Source organism: Pavona decussata, unplaced genomic scaffold (genome assembly GCF_977016875.1).
Source record: "Pavona decussata unplaced genomic scaffold, jaPavDecu1.1 SCAFFOLD_163, whole genome shotgun sequence".
In the NCBI taxonomy this organism is placed as follows: domain Eukaryota; kingdom Metazoa; phylum Cnidaria; class Anthozoa; order Scleractinia; family Agariciidae; genus Pavona; species Pavona decussata.
In genome coordinates, this window is record NW_028145574.1 from 635,100 (window position 1) to 654,805 (window position 19,706).

Genomic DNA, 19,706 nt, shown 5'->3' on the forward strand with positions numbered 1-19,706 from the left:
CGCGTGAGAAGTTACGTGTCGCGTGTATCCAACAAAATGATAACGGCTACTTTGAGTAATAATTTTTCGCAGCAAAAATGAGCTAATAAATAGTTCCTGTTAACATCAATGGCTTCTCCTGAGGAAAAAGCTCCTCGTGTCCATGATAATAACCCAACAGAGACAGGTAATAACAAAATATGTGCCATAAATCGTAGCCTAAATTTGTACAATTACACTGACAATTAGCACCTCAAAACAGTTTGTACATACGTTAACAGGGAAAGATTTTTTTGCAGAAGAACCGTTTCTTCTAAAGGCCAGAAATAACTGGAAGCATCGGGGGCAAAATTTGTGTCATCTGACGAAAGATTTGCTTCCAAAACATGTTTGAAAGGAAAATTGAACGTTTGCTGTCACAACAATGTGCTCAAAACAGACCAGTCTCTCTTACGTTAGCCACACTCTAACAAATATTTTACAAACGGGAGATTGCATAAAACATTAACTTAATATAAGACACTAAGAAAAATGTTTCCACCAATTTTCCCTGGAAAAAGTATAAGAATCGAATGTGAGCGGATACTGAGTTAACTTGACTGGTAACAGTTGATGTATTACATTCTATTTAAGAATCTTGTTATGATACTAGTGTTTATACTGACTTGTCAGGACATGGTTTTTATTAATTACCAACTATCCTCAGTTATGACGTTTGGTGTTTTTCAATAGAAGACATGAGTCAAATTGAGTTGGACCAGCGGACGATGACACAAGAAGGCTTAAAACAGTTTAAACAGGTAGGTAAAATGCAAGGTTTGATTTAGGACGAGCCTGGGGGAGTTCAGAGGAAAAGCTGTGCATATGCTCCAACGTATTTCGATGATGAGAGCACTGAAGATGACTTAAAATAACCCACGTCGTAGATGGTATAATCCGGTCGGCCAGATCTGAAAGAGAAATCTGATACTTTTCCAGTTTATGTTCTTTCTCTGAAACGGAATTGCTTCATCACTCAGCCACTGTGTCGAAAATGTTCGCATGATCCGAAGTCGTTATCCCATTTAAAGTCTGACAGAATTCTCGTTGTTTTTGTACAATTTAGCTTGAGCTGTTATTTGAAAACTGTCAAAGCCTTTTGAGTGAAATGAGGGATGTCACTGTACAAGTAGCTGGTAATATAGGCGACGCGGCCGTTGCAGCAAAAAATGAACCTCGACAACATCTGGAACAACAACTAGAGTCATTCGGTGAGGCTAATACTACTTATTCGTATTTTAAAACTGTGTATTCAACACATCAAAACGCGTACACCATGTCTAATCATGATAAGACATTCGGAAAGACATCTGCTGTTCATCTGCTGGGGTTTATTGTAATTATGCGAATCTGATTGGCTTTCTCATCGTTTAAAGCAGTTTTCAATTGACTGAAGGAAAACCAAAAGTAAAGTTATTTTTCTAACGAAACATAACAGACGCTAAGAGCACAATGTAACCAATCAAAATTCGAAGCAAATACATGTAACCGGCGCCAAGCGAGGGACAACTCGTGCGAACAGATCACGATACTGCCACGATTGGTTATAAGAAGTAGCGCGAGTTTTGTTAACCAATCACAGAGCGTAGTAAAGCAAAAACAACTCAAAAAGCGATCAGACTTTCAATTCTTGATTGCCATTATCCATGAAACCAAGTTCGTGTACGAAGAATTAAATTGAGTGGAATAGTTGTTTCCTAATAAACTCAACCATGTACAGGATATAATGCCAGATACCTAGCTAAGGAAAATGAAGGAAAAGCGACAGAGGAAAAACCCGCATCAAATACCTTAAGTAGGAAACCATTCCAATTGCTGAAAACTGCAGTACCCTATACTGAGTATGCAGATTGTCCTCTTGTAGAATACTTTTAAGAAGCTTGAATAGATATCCGGGAAGAGTTAAAACTACGCTTCGGTTTATCTACCATGCACTAACTGCCAAACATGGAGAAGCCGATTGGAACGCGTGGTTTATTAATGCTAGCAAGACATATGAGCCACTCCGTGTTCCGTCTTTATCACTGAGTGCTATTAATTAGATAGTCACGGTGAGATTTTAGTGTTCCGTTTTACTGTTTTTCAATTCATAGAGACTCGACTACAACAGGAGCGAGAAAGAGGCGCTAGAAAGATCCAGGCAGTGCGCTCGACATGTCAGAATCTTGTACTTAACATGGCGAAGACGGTGAAAGAATACTTCAAAAAGACAATGGAGGACACACAACAACAACACAGACAGGAACTGGAACGAGCGCGCAGAGAGGGAATACTGGAAGGAATGCGGCAACAGAGACATCTGCTACAAAAGAATATGGTATATAATATCAAAATTCCCAATTTTTAGTTTGGGAAGAATTGGAAAACAAGCAGCACCACAGAAGAGTACAGGTTATTTCAATGATCAGACTTTGAAAAGAAAGCCAACCATAAACTCAAACGTTAGAACCACCTTGTACAGCATAATGAACAGCACCACAGGAAAGTACTGCTTAGTCACTTTCATTTTTGCGGTCACATTTGAGAATTTCATCTGCAGACCCGAACGTTAGTACTACCTTGTACAGCATCAACCAGTGGGCTTTCCTGTGGGACTGTTTCATATCTGTTCCATACGTCAACATTGGCGTCTCTTTGTAGTTCCTCCTTTCCTGTCCTTTACCATTTATTTAGTCCCAGACGGCTGTCAAGTTTGCTTTGTAGTTATCACGTTGAATAATTTGGATCGATTTCCTTCCTCTCTTTAGGTCTGTACCCACTGCAGTCTCACTACCCCTCGTCTGTTTATGTGCAGCGGGTGTTGGTCAGCTTGCTACTGTGGAGAGGACTGTCAAAGAAGTCACTGGCCGACACATATGGAAACATGCCGGGGACTGAAGTCTACTGCTGTAGAAAATCTATCGTGAATGAAATTAACTTGAATAAGTATGACTACGAATAAAATCTCAAAACAAATCCAGCGGTCATGTGATCGATCACTGCCCCCTTACAGACTCCCCATTAAAAGCGTTGTTTGGTGTTCCTCCAACTGAACTGAGGAGTCACCTTAACTTCTTTGCCACAATTACCTTTGACTCTTGTAAACTCACTTATCTGTGAATTTTAGCACACGAAAGACTTGACAATAAAATAGCACAAAAGAAATCAACTCAAGCGACGTACATTTTCTTCGAGAAACAGGTGTACAAACGTGTTATAACTTGCGTAGAGGACGTAACTACACTGAATTTTAAGTTACATGCACAAATCTCATACATCAAACTTTACGTTCTAAAAGAGTGGCAATCGAACAAGAGATATGAATTTGCTCCACTTCGTGATTTTTTTGTTCCCCTCAATATATTCATCTAAGCGCGTTTCGAGCAGCTGAATAAAAATTTTACTACAAACGCGTAAAACATTTGTGCACCATTGCCAAAATTTAATGATAACAGCAAGTTTAAACCTATCTACTCTTAACGTATTCTCTCATATTACTTGAAATTCGAAACTTTAGCAAACTAAACACAAAAAGAACAAGCGTCCCAAATTCACCCTTCTTTTTATGTTTTTAAGGAAGCGTGCATTACTTTTATATTGCTGCTTGTTTCCCTCATTTTAGCGTTGTTTTGTTTGTTGTCGGCAATTTCGTTTCGAGTGAAGAAAAACAGAATAAGCACGCGCGCGCGCGCTCAGTTTCAAACGTTTTTTTTCATGCATTGTTGATGTCATAGTTTCCATGGTTCAAAGCGGCAAAACTAAAATCTCAAGGAATACAACAAAACTGAACGTCAGGTAAGAATTTACCGTTGTTGCGCTCTCTTAACCGAAAATGGACTGAAAAGATCAACTTAATCTGGGAAATTTAGAAATTAAATCAACGAAACTTTTTTCTCTCCCAGATAGCAATTAATTGAACGAATTCAAGATTTTTTTTATGATGGCCTCTATTAGCGACAAAACTTCAAACAGTAATGAACCAGGAAATGAACTAAAGCAAGACAGTCGCCCTGCATTTGAACAGGTAAGAACAACTTGGTAACCGGGTAGCTTCTAGCGTATAACCATGTTCTCATGGAGTAAACTGAAGTATGGTTCTTGTATTGCGCCTACTCTTGACCAAGGCGCCTGCAGAGTTAAGGGTCCTCCCCAGTACGTCAGTTCCGTTAGGTTCTCTGGGCATGTGCCCCCACCTTATCAACGAGCTTTTTGCTGAATCTTGTGTGGTCAGTTATGCACAGACCCTGTAGCCATCCTTACCTCTGTTTCAGTGGGGATGCGAATATATCTTTTCAGCCAATAGTAAACTTGCTCGACGGAGTGTCCCTATGGAGCTCCTGCGTGAGTGATGGTGACCAGTTTGTCAGCTACGTTACCTGCAACCAGATCCAGGCGCGGTATGGTCAGGTCCTGTTTGACCAATCTAGGTTAAGATCCAGAATAACCTCTATTACTGACCGGCAACATATACAACAGCACAGCATCCTATACATCGTCCCAGGAAAACCTAAGTCTCGTTGTGTTCGTTTATTTGTCATCAAATATTTGTATTATTTATATTTGTCTTTAATCTGACTTTGTTTCTGTTCTGCCTGACCAGAAATATTCTGCAGACGAGATTGAAGCAGCTTATGCACTTCTGGCCCTGAGCAACTCAGCCCCAGCTCCTCCGCCTGATTATAAGACCGTGGTTATTGAACCTGAGTCCAGTGTTCAGCCAGCACATGTTGCAACTGATGGTAAGCTACCGACTGCTTCAGAAGCTCCTCACCAGGCCCCCTATCAGAGCCCAGTCAGTCAAATGTCACCTCTAGCCGAGCTAAACTGTTTTGTGGCAGCGGCACTTCCAACTGGTGATGAAAGATATGTCTACCATCACTATGTGTCCTCTCAGCCCGTGAGTTTAAATATGTGTATGTAAAAAGTTAAATAGAAGAAAGATCCTTGCACTTAGTACTCAACAGTACTTCTTTGCGAAAAGAAAGCCCGAAATTTTTTTCAGGCTTTCTTTCCGCAACTGCTTAAGTTGCGTATTAAGTGCGAGGATGTTTCTTCTATTTAATCTTTCATCCGCAGTTCAAAATATATGTTTCATCTATTCATATTTACGTAAAAAGTTAAGCCGGTAAAATTTGATATAGCTATTTGAAAGGGAACTGGAAACTATTTTGGAGAAAAATGAAATTTGACATTTATTTTTACCCCTGAGTTCTGGTGTACGTTTATCCCAGACTCTACTCCAGTATTCTTCTTCGGGGATGTTGCGGCAACACTTTTCTGGTGCGGATACATGGTATTGGCGAAATACTGCGTGCAGTGATGCACGCAATATTGAACAGTGTAACCCGCTTTTACTCTGGGTAGAGCATTTTTCGTTTCAGCCACCCAAAGTAATTCTTTCTAGCCCCCAGACCGCGTTCGACTCACTCTGCTCCGCTCTCCATTCTCTTTTCTCTTCTTTTCGTTCAATGCCCCACTGTGGGAGCCCCTATGACTAGTTGAATTGAATTCGCACCACTTTCTGAACAAGTAATACCAAAACCAAACCAGACTTGCTCGAAAGGCGTTCTCCCGCGTTTTATGTAGTTTACATGAGTTTGCTTCGAGTTTTCTTTGGTTCATTATGTTATTTGTATCTTTTGTTTGGCTATAGAATGATTATTTTTGTTTTAACTTGAAAACCGCGCAAATCACAACACAGACGAACACCCAGTGACTGAGCCGGTGAGCCAATCAGAACTCAAGTCATGTTCATGCAACAGGCGCCAGGCACAAGAATGCGTTCGACAAAGACATGCACACAAAATCGGATTTATTTCAAATTGCATGGCTGAGAAAGTAGCGCAAACCGTTTAAACCATTCAACGTCAGAGTGTAGTTAAAAGACAAAGCAAACGGCTTTCTACGTTTTACAATTATCAAAAGCTGCTCCAAATCAAACGCCTTTTTATAACTCAGTTGTAGTATTACGAAGAGCTACTTTGCTAAGCCTGACAAGGAAATAAAGGCCGCAAAAAGACTGGACACCACTACCACTGATATAGTAGCAGACAAATGGATTAAAATCTTTTCGTTTTCCTTTTGCCCTCGCTAACGCTTGAATCCAGTCGTTTCTTTACTTGTAATCAATATTTTGCGCTTCTCCATGTCTTAAGCCTTTTGACGCTTTAAAAGTTGCTTACAAAGAAGTTTTAAGTACGATTTGCTCACAGCTGTTTTATTGTTTTTGCGGGACAATTAATTTTTTTTGGAAAAGAAACTCACCCCATTGCGAATGAAGAGCTAACTTAAAACTGCAAGCAGATTTTAGTGGCCCTTACTTATATCTTTCATTTTTGTTTTGTTTCAGCGAGACTTGACTGTCTGGAAATGTGAAAATCACGGCTTGTGGGCCTGCCAGCAATGTTTTCACGCTGTTAATCCATAATTCTCTTTACACTTTGTTACAAGAGTGAAATTTATCGTTTTTAAAATAATTTATGTTCATTTGTGGAAAATAAAGTCTCTATTTGATAATACATTGTAAAGAAACGTCACGCAGTTTAATTTAATTTTAAGCCTGTTTCAATAAAAAACGTTTTTGTAGACATGTACTGCCTTCTGAAACAAATACACGCCTAAAAACCTCGCCCCCACGCTTTTAAAATGGCTCCGTGCAGTCATTGTTAAGGAATCTTTCATGACCAATGATCAAGGAAGACCTTGTTGATTACTGCGCAGATTCGCAATTTGCCTTCTACTGTGAAGATCCCAGAGAGAATTGTAACTGTAGTTCAACAGTGACAGGCGGGAGAAATTTGCGGTAAACAACAGTTTTGTTCCACATGAACCGTCTTGACTTCAGGGAGTTTGGCGACAGGGAATTCTTTATCTCCTGGTTTCACAAGCAAACGAATAGTGTCCGACTTCACGTCGACATCTGCTTTGTCCTTTGTGGCTGTGATCGATAAAACACCAGCTTTGTGTTCCACCTGACAAAAACAAAACAAAATTGCGAGTGAGTTATGTCTGTAATGTTAGAAACTGCGGTTTGAAAGTGATCGCGGTGTAGATATTTTAAAAATCAACAGGGAGCTGGTCAGCTTTGTTGTGAGCTTCTGTTAAAGGCTGGTTTCCATGTGATCGCAGATCGCAGATCGCAATAAGGTCTGCGATCGTCTGCGATCATATGGAAACTACTTCTGCGATCGTCTGCGATCCTGCGATCGTGATTGCAGACGATCGCAGAAGATAGAACCATGTTCTATCTAAAGGCTGGTTTCCATATGATCGCGGATCGCAGATCGCAAACAATCGCAATTGATCGCAGACGATCGCAGGAGATAGAACATGGTTCTATCTTCTGCGATCGTATGCGATCACGATCGCAGACGATCGCAGAAGTAGTTTCCATATGATCGCAGACGATCGCAGACCTTATTGCAATCTGCGATCTGCGATCTGCGATCCGCGATCATATGGAAACCAGCCTTTAGATAGAACATGGTTCTATCTTCTGCGATCACGATCGCAGGATCGCAGACGATCGCAGACCTTATTGCGATCTACGATCTGCGATCTGCGATCCGCGATCATATGGAAACCAGCCTTTATTCCCATGAACAGTGGAAAAAAGAATGTGATTGAATACTGTATAAGAAGTGGGATGTTAGCAACTTCAGAAGTTACAAAGACTGAAAAAGGATGGAAAAAATGATCGTGTTATATATTCACTTTCAACAACAAAAACGTTCGTGAGAACCAATTTTTTCCTAGTCAAATATTTTTTTGGTTCTTAATTTAAAATTTATATAACATTTTTATTCTTTTGTTTTTCTCACGTTTCTTCCCAGTGCTAATTGTGACTGGTGTATTATCAAAGGCGCTCAAGTTTGAAAATAACAAAAAAAGTTCCCACTTGCGACGCAAGGAGATAATACCCTGCATAGCTTGAAAATCCGGCACTACGAAGGGATGTTCGAGCTAATGTCCCTTCGAAGCAGGGAGCAAATAAAATACAAGTAACTAGGCAGCAATGTACTTCATAGCTGTCAACTGAATTGCCACCCAAAGGGGCTCATCAACAGACTCCCGCTCATACGTGAGTCTTAAGGCTTGAATTTGGAGACAGAAATCCATGTTGAATTTGGAAACCAGGATGAGAAATATGTTTTGTTTTTGTTTGTTTTTCATTTAGACTAATTCTCTGCCAACTGAAGTGTGACATTTAAGTTGTCAATGAACTGAGCAGTTGAACAGGTCTATCTTAAGACTCCAAAACTAGAATAAGCTTAGCACAACACAACTCTACCTCCTTAATAAACACGGCTTCGTATCACAATGTTAATATGAAACAGGTAAATACTGGGTAAATATTACTTGTTAAACAAGCTTACAGTCAATCTTAGAGAAATTTCAAAAGAGCGAAATCACTTGACGTCGTTTAGCACCCCAGTCATGTCAAATCCCCGCTGAAATGTTTAAAGATACCTGGAAATGTGGCTTCTGAAACTCTTGTGGAACCGGGGAAGAGTGAATCACAGATAAGTAAATTGAGGCAACAAAAAGAAGACCGTAGTAGGCAGTCAAGGGCCAGATATTCAAGAAACGCTTGTGAGCAGAATTTACCGCCATGAGGAAACCAATTCTGAAACGTGAAGTGAGTCTCAATGCAAATAATAGATGGATCAAATTCAACCTGCTCATTGAATTAATATTGAAAGAACTCTGACAGATATGGCGTTACTGAAATGACTTTAGGGAGTATATCAGTTCTAGGCAGAAAAGTGAATGTTCCGGCATATTTTATTATGCCACAGAAACAAACGTTTTTATTTCAAGAAACTAAACGTCCTTTAATTAACAAAAACATATCAGCAGTTTCTAGTGTACCAGTCGTCAGAACAAAAGGCTATCACATGCTCATCACCCGAGACAGAATTAGCTGGTGGTTTAACATCCTTTAAAGTGAAATTATCCAGTTTTGTATTAATAGCATAAAATTCCATTGCCTTTAGTGTTGTTCTAATGCATTGCGAAATGGTAAAGTCGTTTTTGCAATGGTTGTAGATCTCAGACGAATTTTTGGATTTTTTTTTTTGAACCATAGAAAGCTGTTGTTAATTATTCATCCGGTATTTGTAAAAACAATAGCATTTGACGCCAAAATGGAAAAGTCGTCTACAACTCGCTTAATCCGTCCCAAGGCAGCTTAGGGTTTGTTACTTCGGAACATGTTGACGTCGTGTATTGTCTCCCTGTCTGTCCTATCGCTTTTGATTTCTGCCGTATTGGCCGCTGACAGTAAGGGACAAAAGGCTCATTTTCAAGTTGAGGACAAATCAGGAGATCTCAAAATCTCGGCAACAAAAGACCTAGCAAAAGTTACAGCCCAGGCGGACTCGGTTCAAGTGGTAGTTAAACCAGGCACGGCTGATTATCCTGTCCTTAAATCAGACAAGCCCATAGTACACGTAACGCAGCCGGGATGGCATAGCTTCAGCTTTCGAAAATCTGCTATTTTCAAAACAAAAATGACTAAGCAGGGGAAAAAGGATGAGGTCAACGAAAGGAGAAGGGTCATGAAACAAATGGCTCATTCGAAAAGTTTATATCAGAGGCTGAAGCTGGAGCTACAACGGCGAAATGGCTTATTAAAGAAAAAATCTTCATCACCTTCACTTCTCACACCAAAGAAGAAAATACCAAATATTTCAATCTTGCCTTCCAATAAGCAGGAGGTTTCAGGAAGTAAAAAATCTGATGTTAAATATAGTGGATTCCATGTCACTGGTAATGCTGGAAACCTTAAAATGCACGTTACAAAAGACGAAACAACGCTAAGCAGCGAATCAGGAGGAGTTGATATCTCCCTTAATAAAACCCCATCATCGTCTTCATCATCATCATCAACAACATCAAGCAAGCGAAAGTTCCAAGGGCAGCCTCAGCTGTTCAGAGAGGAGTCTGGAGACAAGATGATTCATATTGCCACTGAACTAGACAACATGCCATACATTGGTTTGAGAAAATCAGTTGTCACTAAAATTCAAGATGATAAACCAAAATCCGACTGGGATTAAATTTAGAATCCCCAGTTGTCAGGAAAATGTTCAGGTTTTGTTCGTGCACTTCGTGGCTTGAGTGACAGCCACCCAAAGAGACGGCAAAAGAAAACTCGAGTTCAAATTACTTTCCTCATGCCATATCTTGGCCTTGCTTCTCGGAATAGGCACAGAGGGCATTCATAAAATAGATCATTTACGAAAGAAAAACGACTTCAATGTCATGTGCATTAACTGAGAGTGTTTCCGGTAGAAATAGTTATCTCGTAGGCAATGAAAATAGAGATAGTGAGTACTGATGTATAAGAACACTTAATTATAATTTAGTTTTGTCAGGGGACATAAGAGGGAAAATAGAGTGGTCGGTTCCTATTGATTATTATGTAGGTTTATTCACTCAGTGAATCGCCTGCTTACAAGCCTCTGTGAAGTTCGATGAGACTTAAATTTCTAATTCATCTCTAGCTTTGTCGTTTCAGTAACTGGCTTCGGTCGCACATGAAGTTGAACATAACATTTGGCTGAGAATTTCTGGATTCGAACGAGGATTTCACAACGTTATTCGTTTATCTCTGGTTTATTATTGAAGTGAGATGGTTGTATATGCATGAGAAATTCTAAAGGCGTTGTGTGACTGAGTAAGTAGGATTGTTTGAAGGTGGTCCATTTGATTAAGGCGGGTGGTTGATTATGAGGATAGAGCAGTTGGAGAAAATGCCTTCACCTTATTTAAAAGTGGCTCGTCCGTTCTAACAGCATTCTGCAGCTATTAAAGCTTCAGGCTTTCTAGACATCTTTGTTTGTACAACATAATTCTATCCGGTTAGTAGATTTAATATTCTACGCAAATTTTACGTAAGAAATCGAAAGAATTGTCCTGAGATATCAATATCATAACATTCTTTCCCAAGTTTTCTTTGGCGGCTTTATTCCACACGTCACGTGATCAGTATTTTTCTTTTCAATCAGTTTCCTTGTGGATCGTCTGTTCTTTGGGAATAGTACTTACACTAGAACAAGAACAGTACCGAAATGTTCTAGAACAAAGAAGAGAAAATTCAGCAATGTCTGTCACATTCCTGGTGTTCCTCCAGACTTCGTCATAAATGTGTCAGGAACATTTCATAACGATGCGCAAATCACCGAGTCAGTCATGATAAATACGGTTCAAAAGAGTGAAGTGATAATCTCCAAAAGCGAAAGGAATTGTGTCCGCATCTCAAGGACTGTTGCCACGATATAGGGAATGGATATTCCTAAAGTAGAGTTACGGAAATGACTACATGAAACAATTATTGTGCTTTATTTTATTTTATACTATTTTCTTTATTTTATATTCTCGGTTTTCACTGTCACGCCATTGAAAAAAAAATCGAAACCATTCCATGAATGAAGTCAAGAAATTGACATGGTATAGAGGATGAATAAATAAGGCATCTGTCTAAGTGTCAGGTCTGTGCAGCATTCCGTACTCGAGTTATTTGACAAAATGTTCCACATAAATTTATAGAGCTTTGTATGGAGACGCCATGTTTTGTGTCCCTCTGGGGGGCACAAACATGGCGGCCCGGAAATAGGAAAAAACATCTGGAGTTCACTTTTGCCAGAAAAGAGGTTTGTTTGCCCTTGTGAATTTTCGAATGTTTAGATTAATATTTCCTCAAACTTAAATTGTTTAGAATGCTGAAAATCACCCGGAGAGTCATTTTTAAGATACGGAAAAGCTCTGTCACGGCCGTCCTCCTGATGTCGCGCACGATGGAAACTCGGAAATTGAAACTGTTCTATTTTCAAAAGGAAGCACGACATCGAGCTAAGAAATTGTGAACAGACATATTTTTAGGTAATGTTTCCTTGAATGAAGGTAAAAATTTTGTAGGCCTCCCAGTTTTGAATTCTAGAATTTCGTGACGTCACGTGAAAACCGAGAATTGTTGTATGTTGTAAGTTACCAGGGAACTAGGGTAACGTTATGCGTATTGTTATATGAAATCGTTTTAGATTCAAAACAACCATGGCGAGCAACTGACGAGGGCTTTCGACGAAACTAGTTTTAGAGACTGTTTATACGCAGAGCGGAAGATCCAATCTCTCCTATCGCTCTACTTGATAGTAAATAACTTTATTTCCGTCATTGCCCTGTGCTCATGTAAAGGTTTTGAAGAGGCCAAAAGAGGCCAATCGACTCCATTCATAGTGTTTGAGTACAACGCAGATGAGGTTGTAAACGCGTTGCTTGTACTCTAACGGCTGTCTCGCGACAGCCACCAACCATATCGCATTTCTCATCAACGTGTAGAAAACTCGCGTGACAACAATAGAGAGATTTAGAATCACATTTTTGGCAAACGGCAAACGTGAGATTCGCGTTTATATTTTCTTGAAAAAATTAGTACACAGATGAGAATGGTGTAAAATAATTCTGACCTTTGACGCTAACGCAAAACTATGCAATTTTATTGAAAATAGCGAGCGGCAAATATAGGGTAAATATCGCCACGTTGTCATTTCTGCCGTTTTCCGTAAAAATAATTCTAAATCTTTTTAATAACTGTCAAAATTGACCGATCCGAAAGTATATTAAAAATGTGCATAGTCAGTTCCCCGTCCCCTCCGAGTTCCTTCGCCATTTTTCCTCCTCTCCCCACTATCTGAATGCCTGGAATAGGCTTTATCAAGGTTATAGTTTGATTCCTTTCCTCAGCGATGGCGTTCAAATGGCTTAATAATGTGGCACATCCCACCACTGTGGCACTTTTGAATCATTTCCAGGAATGAGGAAAACTGGGGAGGAAAACTGAACTTGAGTAAAACAGTCTCGGCAGGGTTTGACCCGTGTGTGGTTACTCATGTACCCTGTCTCGGTATTTTTAGCCCTTAGCTTTCTTCTCGAATACCATGGCTCGACAAATCCAACATCTGTACTGTTCTCTTAGCATTCATATTTTTTTTACCACAATTTTAAACCAATTTTATCAATTTCAGCAAATTTCTCTCCTGTTGAAATACCAATAGACGAAGAAGCATTTATGATAGTCAAGGCGACGAGGGACAGGCTTATCTCATTGCACAAATTTACGAGTGTTGCATATTGATTCTCAGGAACTAACTTGTGACCGCGATTGTATCATGGGTTTGGTAGGCATTACAGCAGTTACCAATAACAAGCGACCCACCGCCTTCAAAAGTCAGTTGCGTTTCGGTGGACGTCAATCAAAGAAAAGCCGTTGAAATTGTTTTGAATTCTGAGAACATTTCAAGGCAACAGAACGAAGAAATTGACAGTTTTATCCGCTGACGGATGGTAAAAAATGCGCATTGTTTAGACGAAGCCGTATTTTTTAGTGAAACATTTGAAATCGCTACACCCGGACAATTAAATCAGCGATGCGTGCAAGTGATCATGAGCAAATTATCACGTGCAGTGAAAATCGAAATTTTAATTCAAAAACACCTTTTATTTGCGTTTGATCTGGCTGGAGAATAAATTTAAATAAAGTTCACCTTGTCTTAGCGAGGTAAAATTCTTAGTTTCTTGCAGGGTTACCTTGGAATCTTGTCAGAATTCAAAATAATTTATTTTCTTTGATTGACGTCCACCAAAACGAAACTTTATCCGACTCTTTTGAATGTCGTAGGTCGCGTGTTCAGTTGGTAACCCTGTAAAGAGAAGAATGGGACGTGGACAAGAAAGTCAAGAAACGATGGGCACTGAACTATACCATATTCATTGGCCACACGCGGACGTTAGCGGAAACAAACTCTGCGGAAACGCTGGAGACACGTTTCTAAAATAATAATAGAGACAGGAAAAGTTTGACTCAGAGATATAGAGCGGTTTTCAATCTGAAGTGAGTTGCTTTGGTTTTGCATTAGTACGCTCTGTGATTGGTTGACAAAACTCGCGCCACTTTCTCAACCAGTAAGGGGCTGTTTACACTGATGTAGGAAGATGCTGGGCGGATCATCCAAGCGCTATATGTTTTCTGTATTCAGTTTACATGCAAAAGGTTGTACTTGGCCCTAGCGCTAGGATCTTCCTAGCTGAAAGATAGAAAGATCCTAGGACTAGGAAGATCTTAGCTCCATGTAAACTACTTTCGCTCGGAAAATCCTAGTACTAGGGACAAAAAGAACAAAGATAGCGGTAGTCGGGCGATCAGCTGCTCAAGGCCGACAGTTATCCTTCTTTTCCTTCACCACTTGGTTTGGCCGAAATTTCTGCATGTAAAACAAACGAAAAGTTTTTCCGCCTTCTCGGATCTTCCTAGCGCTAGGATCTCCCTCCCGCCATGTAAACGCCAGTGGTAATGCCTGAGGTTTACACCAAACATTTTTTTTTACCATCAAGTTACCCTTCGCCTAGAGATCATGACTGACCTGGCGCCGGCTTTACTCAGTGGACACCATTTTGAATTGGTAAATCAAACTTGAGAAGTCCCCGCCTGACGTTTTCAAGGGTCATGATGGTCAATAATGTTATTGTGGAGACAACATCTTCCTGCAGACGTGAATGACGTACCAATGAAGTTGCAAATACGTCAGATATCTACAACACGATATTCGAAGTAAGGCCGAGAGGCCACGAATGTCTATTCTTTAACATAAATAAATAATAAATGATAAAATAAAGTGCAGGAAAAGAAGATCAAGGAACAAATTGTTACTTACATACTAAGGATTATTGCTTTCTGCTACATACATACTATTGTTTATTACTTACTTTAGATTTAACTTTTGAAATGATTTGAGATATACTGATCATGATAGGAATTTTCTTCCTTTAAAATTTCGTTAAGTGTATTGCTGAGCTTTCTTTTGAAGGCTTGTTTCAGCATTTCCCGAAGACAGGTTGGTATCTCATACCCTATTTTTGAGTCTCAATTTTTTTATGTAAGAATTCTTGAAAGTAGAGGATCGTCTATCAATATAACTTGCGAATCCTTTTTTGGTTCTGTATATTCACTATTTGTTTACTACTTATTTAAGTTTTATTTTAGTTGCTGCTGTTGCTTTGTAAACTTTGTTAACAATGTCAATTTGTAAACACCAAAATTTATTTGCACTTAGTTTTATGTAGTCATACCTTCCCGCCTCGACTAGCTTTAGCTATTTGCGGGTAGGCATATAACTAACTTGTAACTCTCTGTTTATTAATTTAATAAACTGTTGTTTTGTTGTTGTTTGTTTTTTGTGTGTTGTAAGAATAAATACTGGAAGTTTAAGTAAACATGTTTTATATATTGGCTGGTGCTTTGCCGTTGCTAAAGTCATACATACAATTAGATATTGATTTATAATGTAAGAAAGTTAGAGGTGTGACACCAGCTTCAATAAATAATGGAACTGCATGATCATTTCTGTTAGCAAAGTACATAAAGCACAAGGCCCATTTTTGTAGAATTCAAATTTTATCCATGACCCCAGGCAGTTAGCCCATAAGTTTTATATGGAACAATAGATTGATAAATATTCAAGAGAGTCAGTAAAGGTAAAAGTGTTTTAATTTTGCAATTAATCGAAATGTTCTACCGACTTTATCTGTCTTTTATCTAGTCCTACCGAATTTTTAAAATCTGTGTCTAAATATGCTGATCACAGTTCCTTAACAAAAGCATCCAGCTGGTTTTTGAGTTTTAACCACTTGAAGTTAAAATTAGGGGTTTTGTAACAGGTTATACTGCTCCTATCGAAACCCATCCTGTCGAGGAAATGAGCATAACTTCTTCACTAATGAGTGAGTGTTTGTTTGATACCATTATTGTTGTATCAACTGATATGAAGTGATAGTATTGATGCCAACCTATTAGTGCCAACCTATCCACAACGTGTTGAGATTCCTGCTCTTATTTGAATGCCTTCACGAATCACTTATTATACAAAATTCAGTAAATTGACTGTACTATATTTTTTTGCAAAAATGCCAAAACTTTTGGCCAAGCGTCCTCTTGTGCTCGCGCATGCGCTTCTACCTCCCCTCCCAGACCATACAAGGATTCCCATAACTTTCTCTAGCTACAGGATCAAGTGATGAATAACAAAGAGGAGTGTAAGGAGGTTCAATCAGATGTCCGGCACCAGGATAACGTAAAATAGAGCATAGGTGACCTTTGCCATTCTTGCTCATTCGATCATACACCTGTTTAGCATTAAATTCTCCATTTAAGAACAAATCATCTGCACCATAGATTAATAAGACAGGACAAGAAATGTTTTCACAGGGAATTATTGCAGAATATGTAGAATCTGATCCATTATCTTCTGTTTCTGTGCTAAAGGAGAATCGCACCACAACACCATCTTCTGTCATGATTAGTTTGCTGTGATCACTGGGAAGTTTCGCTGATACTTTTCCTTGGTATTTATAAGAGGAAAGACTGGAAAATGTCAGTGAGGAAACTGAAACAACAGCTTTAATAATGTCACTTCTCAAACCTGCTAACAACAATGCAATATAGGACCCTAAACAGTTCCCATGCAGTCCAATGCCACCTGGTAAAACCTTGGGATGTTTGCAGAGCCACTCAGCTGCTTCTTCAAAGTTTTCCAGCTCAAAATGTGGTGGCAACACTCCTGAATCACCCGGAGGAATGTAGGCCAGATTTAGGGTCACAAATCCACGTGAAGCAAACATTGATGTCTTGTTTTCCTTTATGCCTGCAGTTCCACCTCTTAACTCTATCAAACCTGCAACGGAAACACATTTCAGTAAAATGAAAGAAAAATGTAAAATGATGACATTTTCTTGGCTTTTGTCCAACCAATCAGAGCATTCAACCGTAGTCTGTTAATGAGTTAATGTTTTCAACCTCATTTCACCAACAAATTCTGTTTAAAAAATAGGAATGTAAAGGTAGTTGGTAAGCCGTATTGGAACACCCAATAACAACAAGGCGCGCATACAAAAAGCCTCCGGTCGACCTGTGTCACGCAATCTTCCAAATTAGCTGAATGAAAGATTGAGGGTGGTCATCTCATAGGTCTCTTTATTGTTTCCTGAAAAGAAAAACTAGTCACTCCGTTTGACAAAAAATTAGAAAATATATTTTATAAAGACACGATTTTGTTCAAGGAAAATCACTTTTACTACCATAATGTTTTGATCAATATTGCCATTTTTTCTGGTCAACCAAGCACGCGTTCAAGAATTCGAGTAAAACATTACCGGAATTTAACCAAACCTGGAAAAGGTCCATCTCCCGGCGGAATGAACAATGATCCATGGAATCGTTGATCATTCACAACAGTCCTTTCCACTCCATCTGCCATGTACCACTGTTCAAATGTCGCGCTCGACATAGGCGGCTCTGATTTCTCGTTTGGAGAGATGTGATTATCAAAGCATTTGAACACGACCTCAAACGGTTTGGTGACATCTCTTTTACTGAACCGAAGTCCTTTTCTCTGTCCTGATGCTGGTTTCATGCTCCATAACAATCCCATGGGTTCAACTCCGCGATAAAATCCTCCCAAGGACGAGTCACAGCTAACATCAACTCCGCCATCTTTATCAGCGATATAGTGAGCGTATGACTCAAACACTTCGCCTTTTTCGCCCTCTATTCTTGCTTGTAGCGTAACATTCTGTTTTGGTTCCAGTCCGGTTACAAGGATGTTAACTTTGTCGTCAACAAGACCAGAATTCGGTTCTACAGAAATAGCCGATCTCGCCATTTTGAAGCTCCTTTTGAAAGTAGATGGTGCGATGAACTGCTTTCGGGTGAAATAAAAAAGTCTGCTATACTAGTAGTAATCAAAGATTATAGAGTGCGTTCGTCCTTTTATATCTGCACGTAATGTGTAACTACCAAGGTGAAATATTTGCAATAAACGAAGCTGAGTTTAAAATTTCAGCGGCTACGTTGTTGAACTTTAAAAAAAAATAGAAAGTATTTTCGGTCCGCCTGTTGCGTGACACCGTTGAAGTTTAAAATAATGCACATCATTTTCGGTATAACGCTTATAATCTTTGAGAAAAACGAAACTTACAGGCCAGCATACTATTTTGGTCTTCTACTCAAAAGGTATTTTACCAAAATGCCGCGAAACTTACGCGACTATAAAGCCGTAAAAATGTCGAACTGAAGCGAGCTAATTTGCATACAGTTTTGAAAGACATCTCAGAGCCAAGGTTTATATTCAAAGAGCGGATAACTCTATCCAGTGGATAAAATGTTCTCCAACCAATAGATTTTATCCGCTGGATAGCGAATTATCCGCTCTTTGAAAAACCGGGGCCTGATGTCAGTTTCTAATGTGTGTATATTTCAGATATTTCTGTATTTTGATTTTATACTAACGTAATACGTGACTCGCAAAACCTCGCGAACCTAGGGCTGGGTGAAAAGCTCTCTTTACCTGTTTTGTAGCATCAAATGAGGAGATTAGAAGGTTTCTGAACATAGCAACGATTTTGATGAGCATGGTCTTGTCGTAGTTCCACAGGCTAGTTTGCGGTTGAAATCTATTTCTGAAACGACGAAATGTACAACAGGCGTGCAGCGCTGTCGTGTTCGATGAATTTATTTCCCACGGAAAATTATTTTACCGCGGCCACAAAACGTGTAATTTCTTCAATGCAATCTTTCACAAAAAAGATTTCTGGAAGAAAGGGAAAAGATTTTGTAGTCTAGAGATATTCCCATCCAGTGAACATTGATGAACATTGCAGTTGAAATGTGATCCCGTACACTGAATGTAAAACTTTCCCGAGGTATGCAAATTTAGGCAATAGCGCGAAAACGAGGAGGCGACTCTTATACGAAAACGAGACTAAAAAGATGGCTCTAGCGCGAAAACGAGGTCAGATGTCGTCATAAGTTCGCACCAGTTTCTTGGCCGACACATGCCCCTGCAAAACTCAAGCGGGGGCGCCATTTGGGTGTCCTTACAGCAATCTCGAAAAATTCTGCATAGCCGTACACAGGCACACCAACTCGAAAGACACAGGACGCAAAAACGAAATTAGGCTTGCGTTCTCCTTCGTCGAACGCAAAAAGCTATACATTTTTCTTTTTTCTTGCGATGAAGTTGGATGAACTTGAATTGAAATGTATCAAAACCAGAAGAGCTACGTTTGAACTTGCTTCCCTCGCAGACGCTCTTTTGGTCGGCAGGTCTATTCAGGAGGTGAGGGGGTGAGGGGTGGGGGGTGGGGGTGAGGGGTGAGGGGTGAGGGGAAAGGGGTGAGGGGGTGAGGGGGTGAGGGGTGAGGGGTGACGGGTGAGGGTAGGGGGTGAGGGGTGAGGGTGGGGGTGGGGGGTGAGTTTAACAGACGCTCATAGACTCTTATATATGTTGACATTTGCAACCATAGTCTCACGACGTTACGGCCGTATCACGTAACTCAATTTACATACATCGAGTATGTCAATACTTTGACATTTGCAACCATGTTACTCTGCCAAAGTCCCACGAAGTTACGTCTAAATCTTCAAATGATAGGCAACCCTCTTATTTTTTCAAGTAAATAACTAGAGACCCATGCCTTAATTTTCTTGAGGGGGATACAAGTCAAGATGTAATCCATGCAGGTTATTTTCACGGTATCATATTGGTGCGAGCGAAAACTGAAAAAAAATTACATAAAAATAGAAATGTCATCGTAATTGCATGCAGCAAAGGACGGAAATTTCCCCCTGTGCATCCTCGTTCAGTATAGTTCCG

The 19,706-nt window shown here is 39.7% G+C and overlaps 5 protein-coding genes across 6 annotated transcripts; 3 read left to right on the forward strand and 2 right to left on the reverse strand.

The window, feature by feature from the left end:
• Positions 1-3,166, forward strand: LOC146464499 (uncharacterized). Of its 2 annotated transcripts, none has more exons than XM_085129754.1 (5): positions 1-166; positions 712-779; positions 1,085-1,229; positions 2,112-2,335; positions 2,766-3,166. In XM_085129754.1, the coding sequence occupies exons 1-5, from the start codon at positions 109-111 to the stop codon at positions 2,922-2,924; spliced, it is 654 nt and encodes a 217-aa protein (XP_084985880.1). In that variant the 5' UTR covers positions 1-108; the 3' UTR covers positions 2,925-3,166. The 2 variants fall into 2 exon arrangements, with proteins under 2 accessions (XP_084985880.1, XP_084985882.1); XM_085129756.1 differs by having other exon boundaries at positions 715-779.
• Positions 3,167-3,724: 558 nt separating this feature from the next.
• Positions 3,725-6,582, forward strand: LOC146464500 (uncharacterized). Its single transcript, XM_085129724.1, has 4 exons — positions 3,725-3,792; positions 3,900-4,021; positions 4,598-4,894; positions 6,347-6,582. Exons 2-4 carry the CDS (start codon positions 3,935-3,937, stop codon positions 6,422-6,424), a joined length of 462 nt encoding a protein of 153 aa, XP_084985850.1. The 5' UTR covers positions 3,725-3,792; positions 3,900-3,934; the 3' UTR covers positions 6,425-6,582.
• LOC146464501 (uncharacterized) lies at positions 6,330-8,646 on the reverse strand. Its single transcript, XM_085129725.1, has 2 exons — positions 8,467-8,646; positions 6,330-6,968 (listed from the first exon to the last, which is right to left on the reverse strand). Exons 1-2 carry the CDS (start codon positions 8,608-8,610, stop codon positions 6,771-6,773), a joined length of 342 nt encoding a protein of 113 aa, XP_084985851.1. The 5' UTR covers positions 8,611-8,646; the 3' UTR covers positions 6,330-6,770.
• A 321-nt stretch (positions 8,647-8,967) lies between these two features.
• LOC146464502 (uncharacterized) lies at positions 8,968-11,522 on the forward strand. The gene has a single exon (XM_085129723.1). The coding sequence runs from the start codon at positions 9,210-9,212 to the stop codon at positions 10,056-10,058; it is 849 nt and encodes a 282-aa protein (XP_084985849.1). The 5' UTR covers positions 8,968-9,209; the 3' UTR covers positions 10,059-11,522.
• Positions 11,523-14,905: 3,383 nt separating this feature from the next.
• Positions 14,906-17,781, reverse strand: LOC146464503 (bile acid-CoA:amino acid N-acyltransferase-like). The gene is made up of 2 exons (XM_085129702.1): positions 17,222-17,781; positions 14,906-16,727 (listed from the first exon to the last, which is right to left on the reverse strand). The coding sequence occupies exons 1-2, from the start codon at positions 17,712-17,714 to the stop codon at positions 16,009-16,011; spliced, it is 1,212 nt and encodes a 403-aa protein (XP_084985828.1). The 5' UTR covers positions 17,715-17,781; the 3' UTR covers positions 14,906-16,008.
• Between the last annotated feature and the right edge of the window lie 1,925 nt (positions 17,782-19,706).

Bases quoted from the DNA above. Each gene is read 5' to 3' on its own strand.
- LOC146464501 (XM_085129725.1), bottom strand. From the start codon at position 8,610: ATGGCGGTAAATTCTGCTCACAAGCGTTTCTTGAATATCTGGCCCTTG. The intron at 6,969-8,466 runs GTATCTTTAAAC...TGTTTTTGTCAG, and splicing joins TTCAGAAGCCACATTTCCAG to GTGGAACACAAAGCTGGTGT.
- LOC146464502 (XM_085129723.1), top strand. From the start codon at position 9,210: ATGTTGACGTCGTGTATTGTCTCCCTGTCTGTCCTATCGCTTTTGATT.
- LOC146464500 (XM_085129724.1), top strand. From the start codon at position 3,935: ATGATGGCCTCTATTAGCGACAAAACTTCAAACAGTAATGAACCAGGA. The intron at 4,022-4,597 runs GTAAGAACAACT...CTGCCTGACCAG, and splicing joins GTCGCCCTGCATTTGAACAG to AAATATTCTGCAGACGAGAT. The intron at 4,895-6,346 runs GTGAGTTTAAAT...GTTTTGTTTCAG, and splicing joins ACTATGTGTCCTCTCAGCCC to CGAGACTTGACTGTCTGGAA.
- LOC146464503 (XM_085129702.1), bottom strand. From the start codon at position 17,714: ATGGCGAGATCGGCTATTTCTGTAGAACCGAATTCTGGTCTTGTTGAC. The intron at 16,728-17,221 runs GTTTGGTTAAAT...TTTCCGTTGCAG, and splicing joins GGGAGATGGACCTTTTCCAG to GTTTGATAGAGTTAAGAGGT.
- LOC146464499 (XM_085129754.1), top strand. From the start codon at position 109: ATGGCTTCTCCTGAGGAAAAAGCTCCTCGTGTCCATGATAATAACCCA. The intron at 780-1,084 runs GTAGGTAAAATG...TGTACAATTTAG, and splicing joins GCTTAAAACAGTTTAAACAG to CTTGAGCTGTTATTTGAAAA. The intron at 1,230-2,111 runs GTGAGGCTAATA...TTCAATTCATAG, and splicing joins ACAACAACTAGAGTCATTCG to AGACTCGACTACAACAGGAG.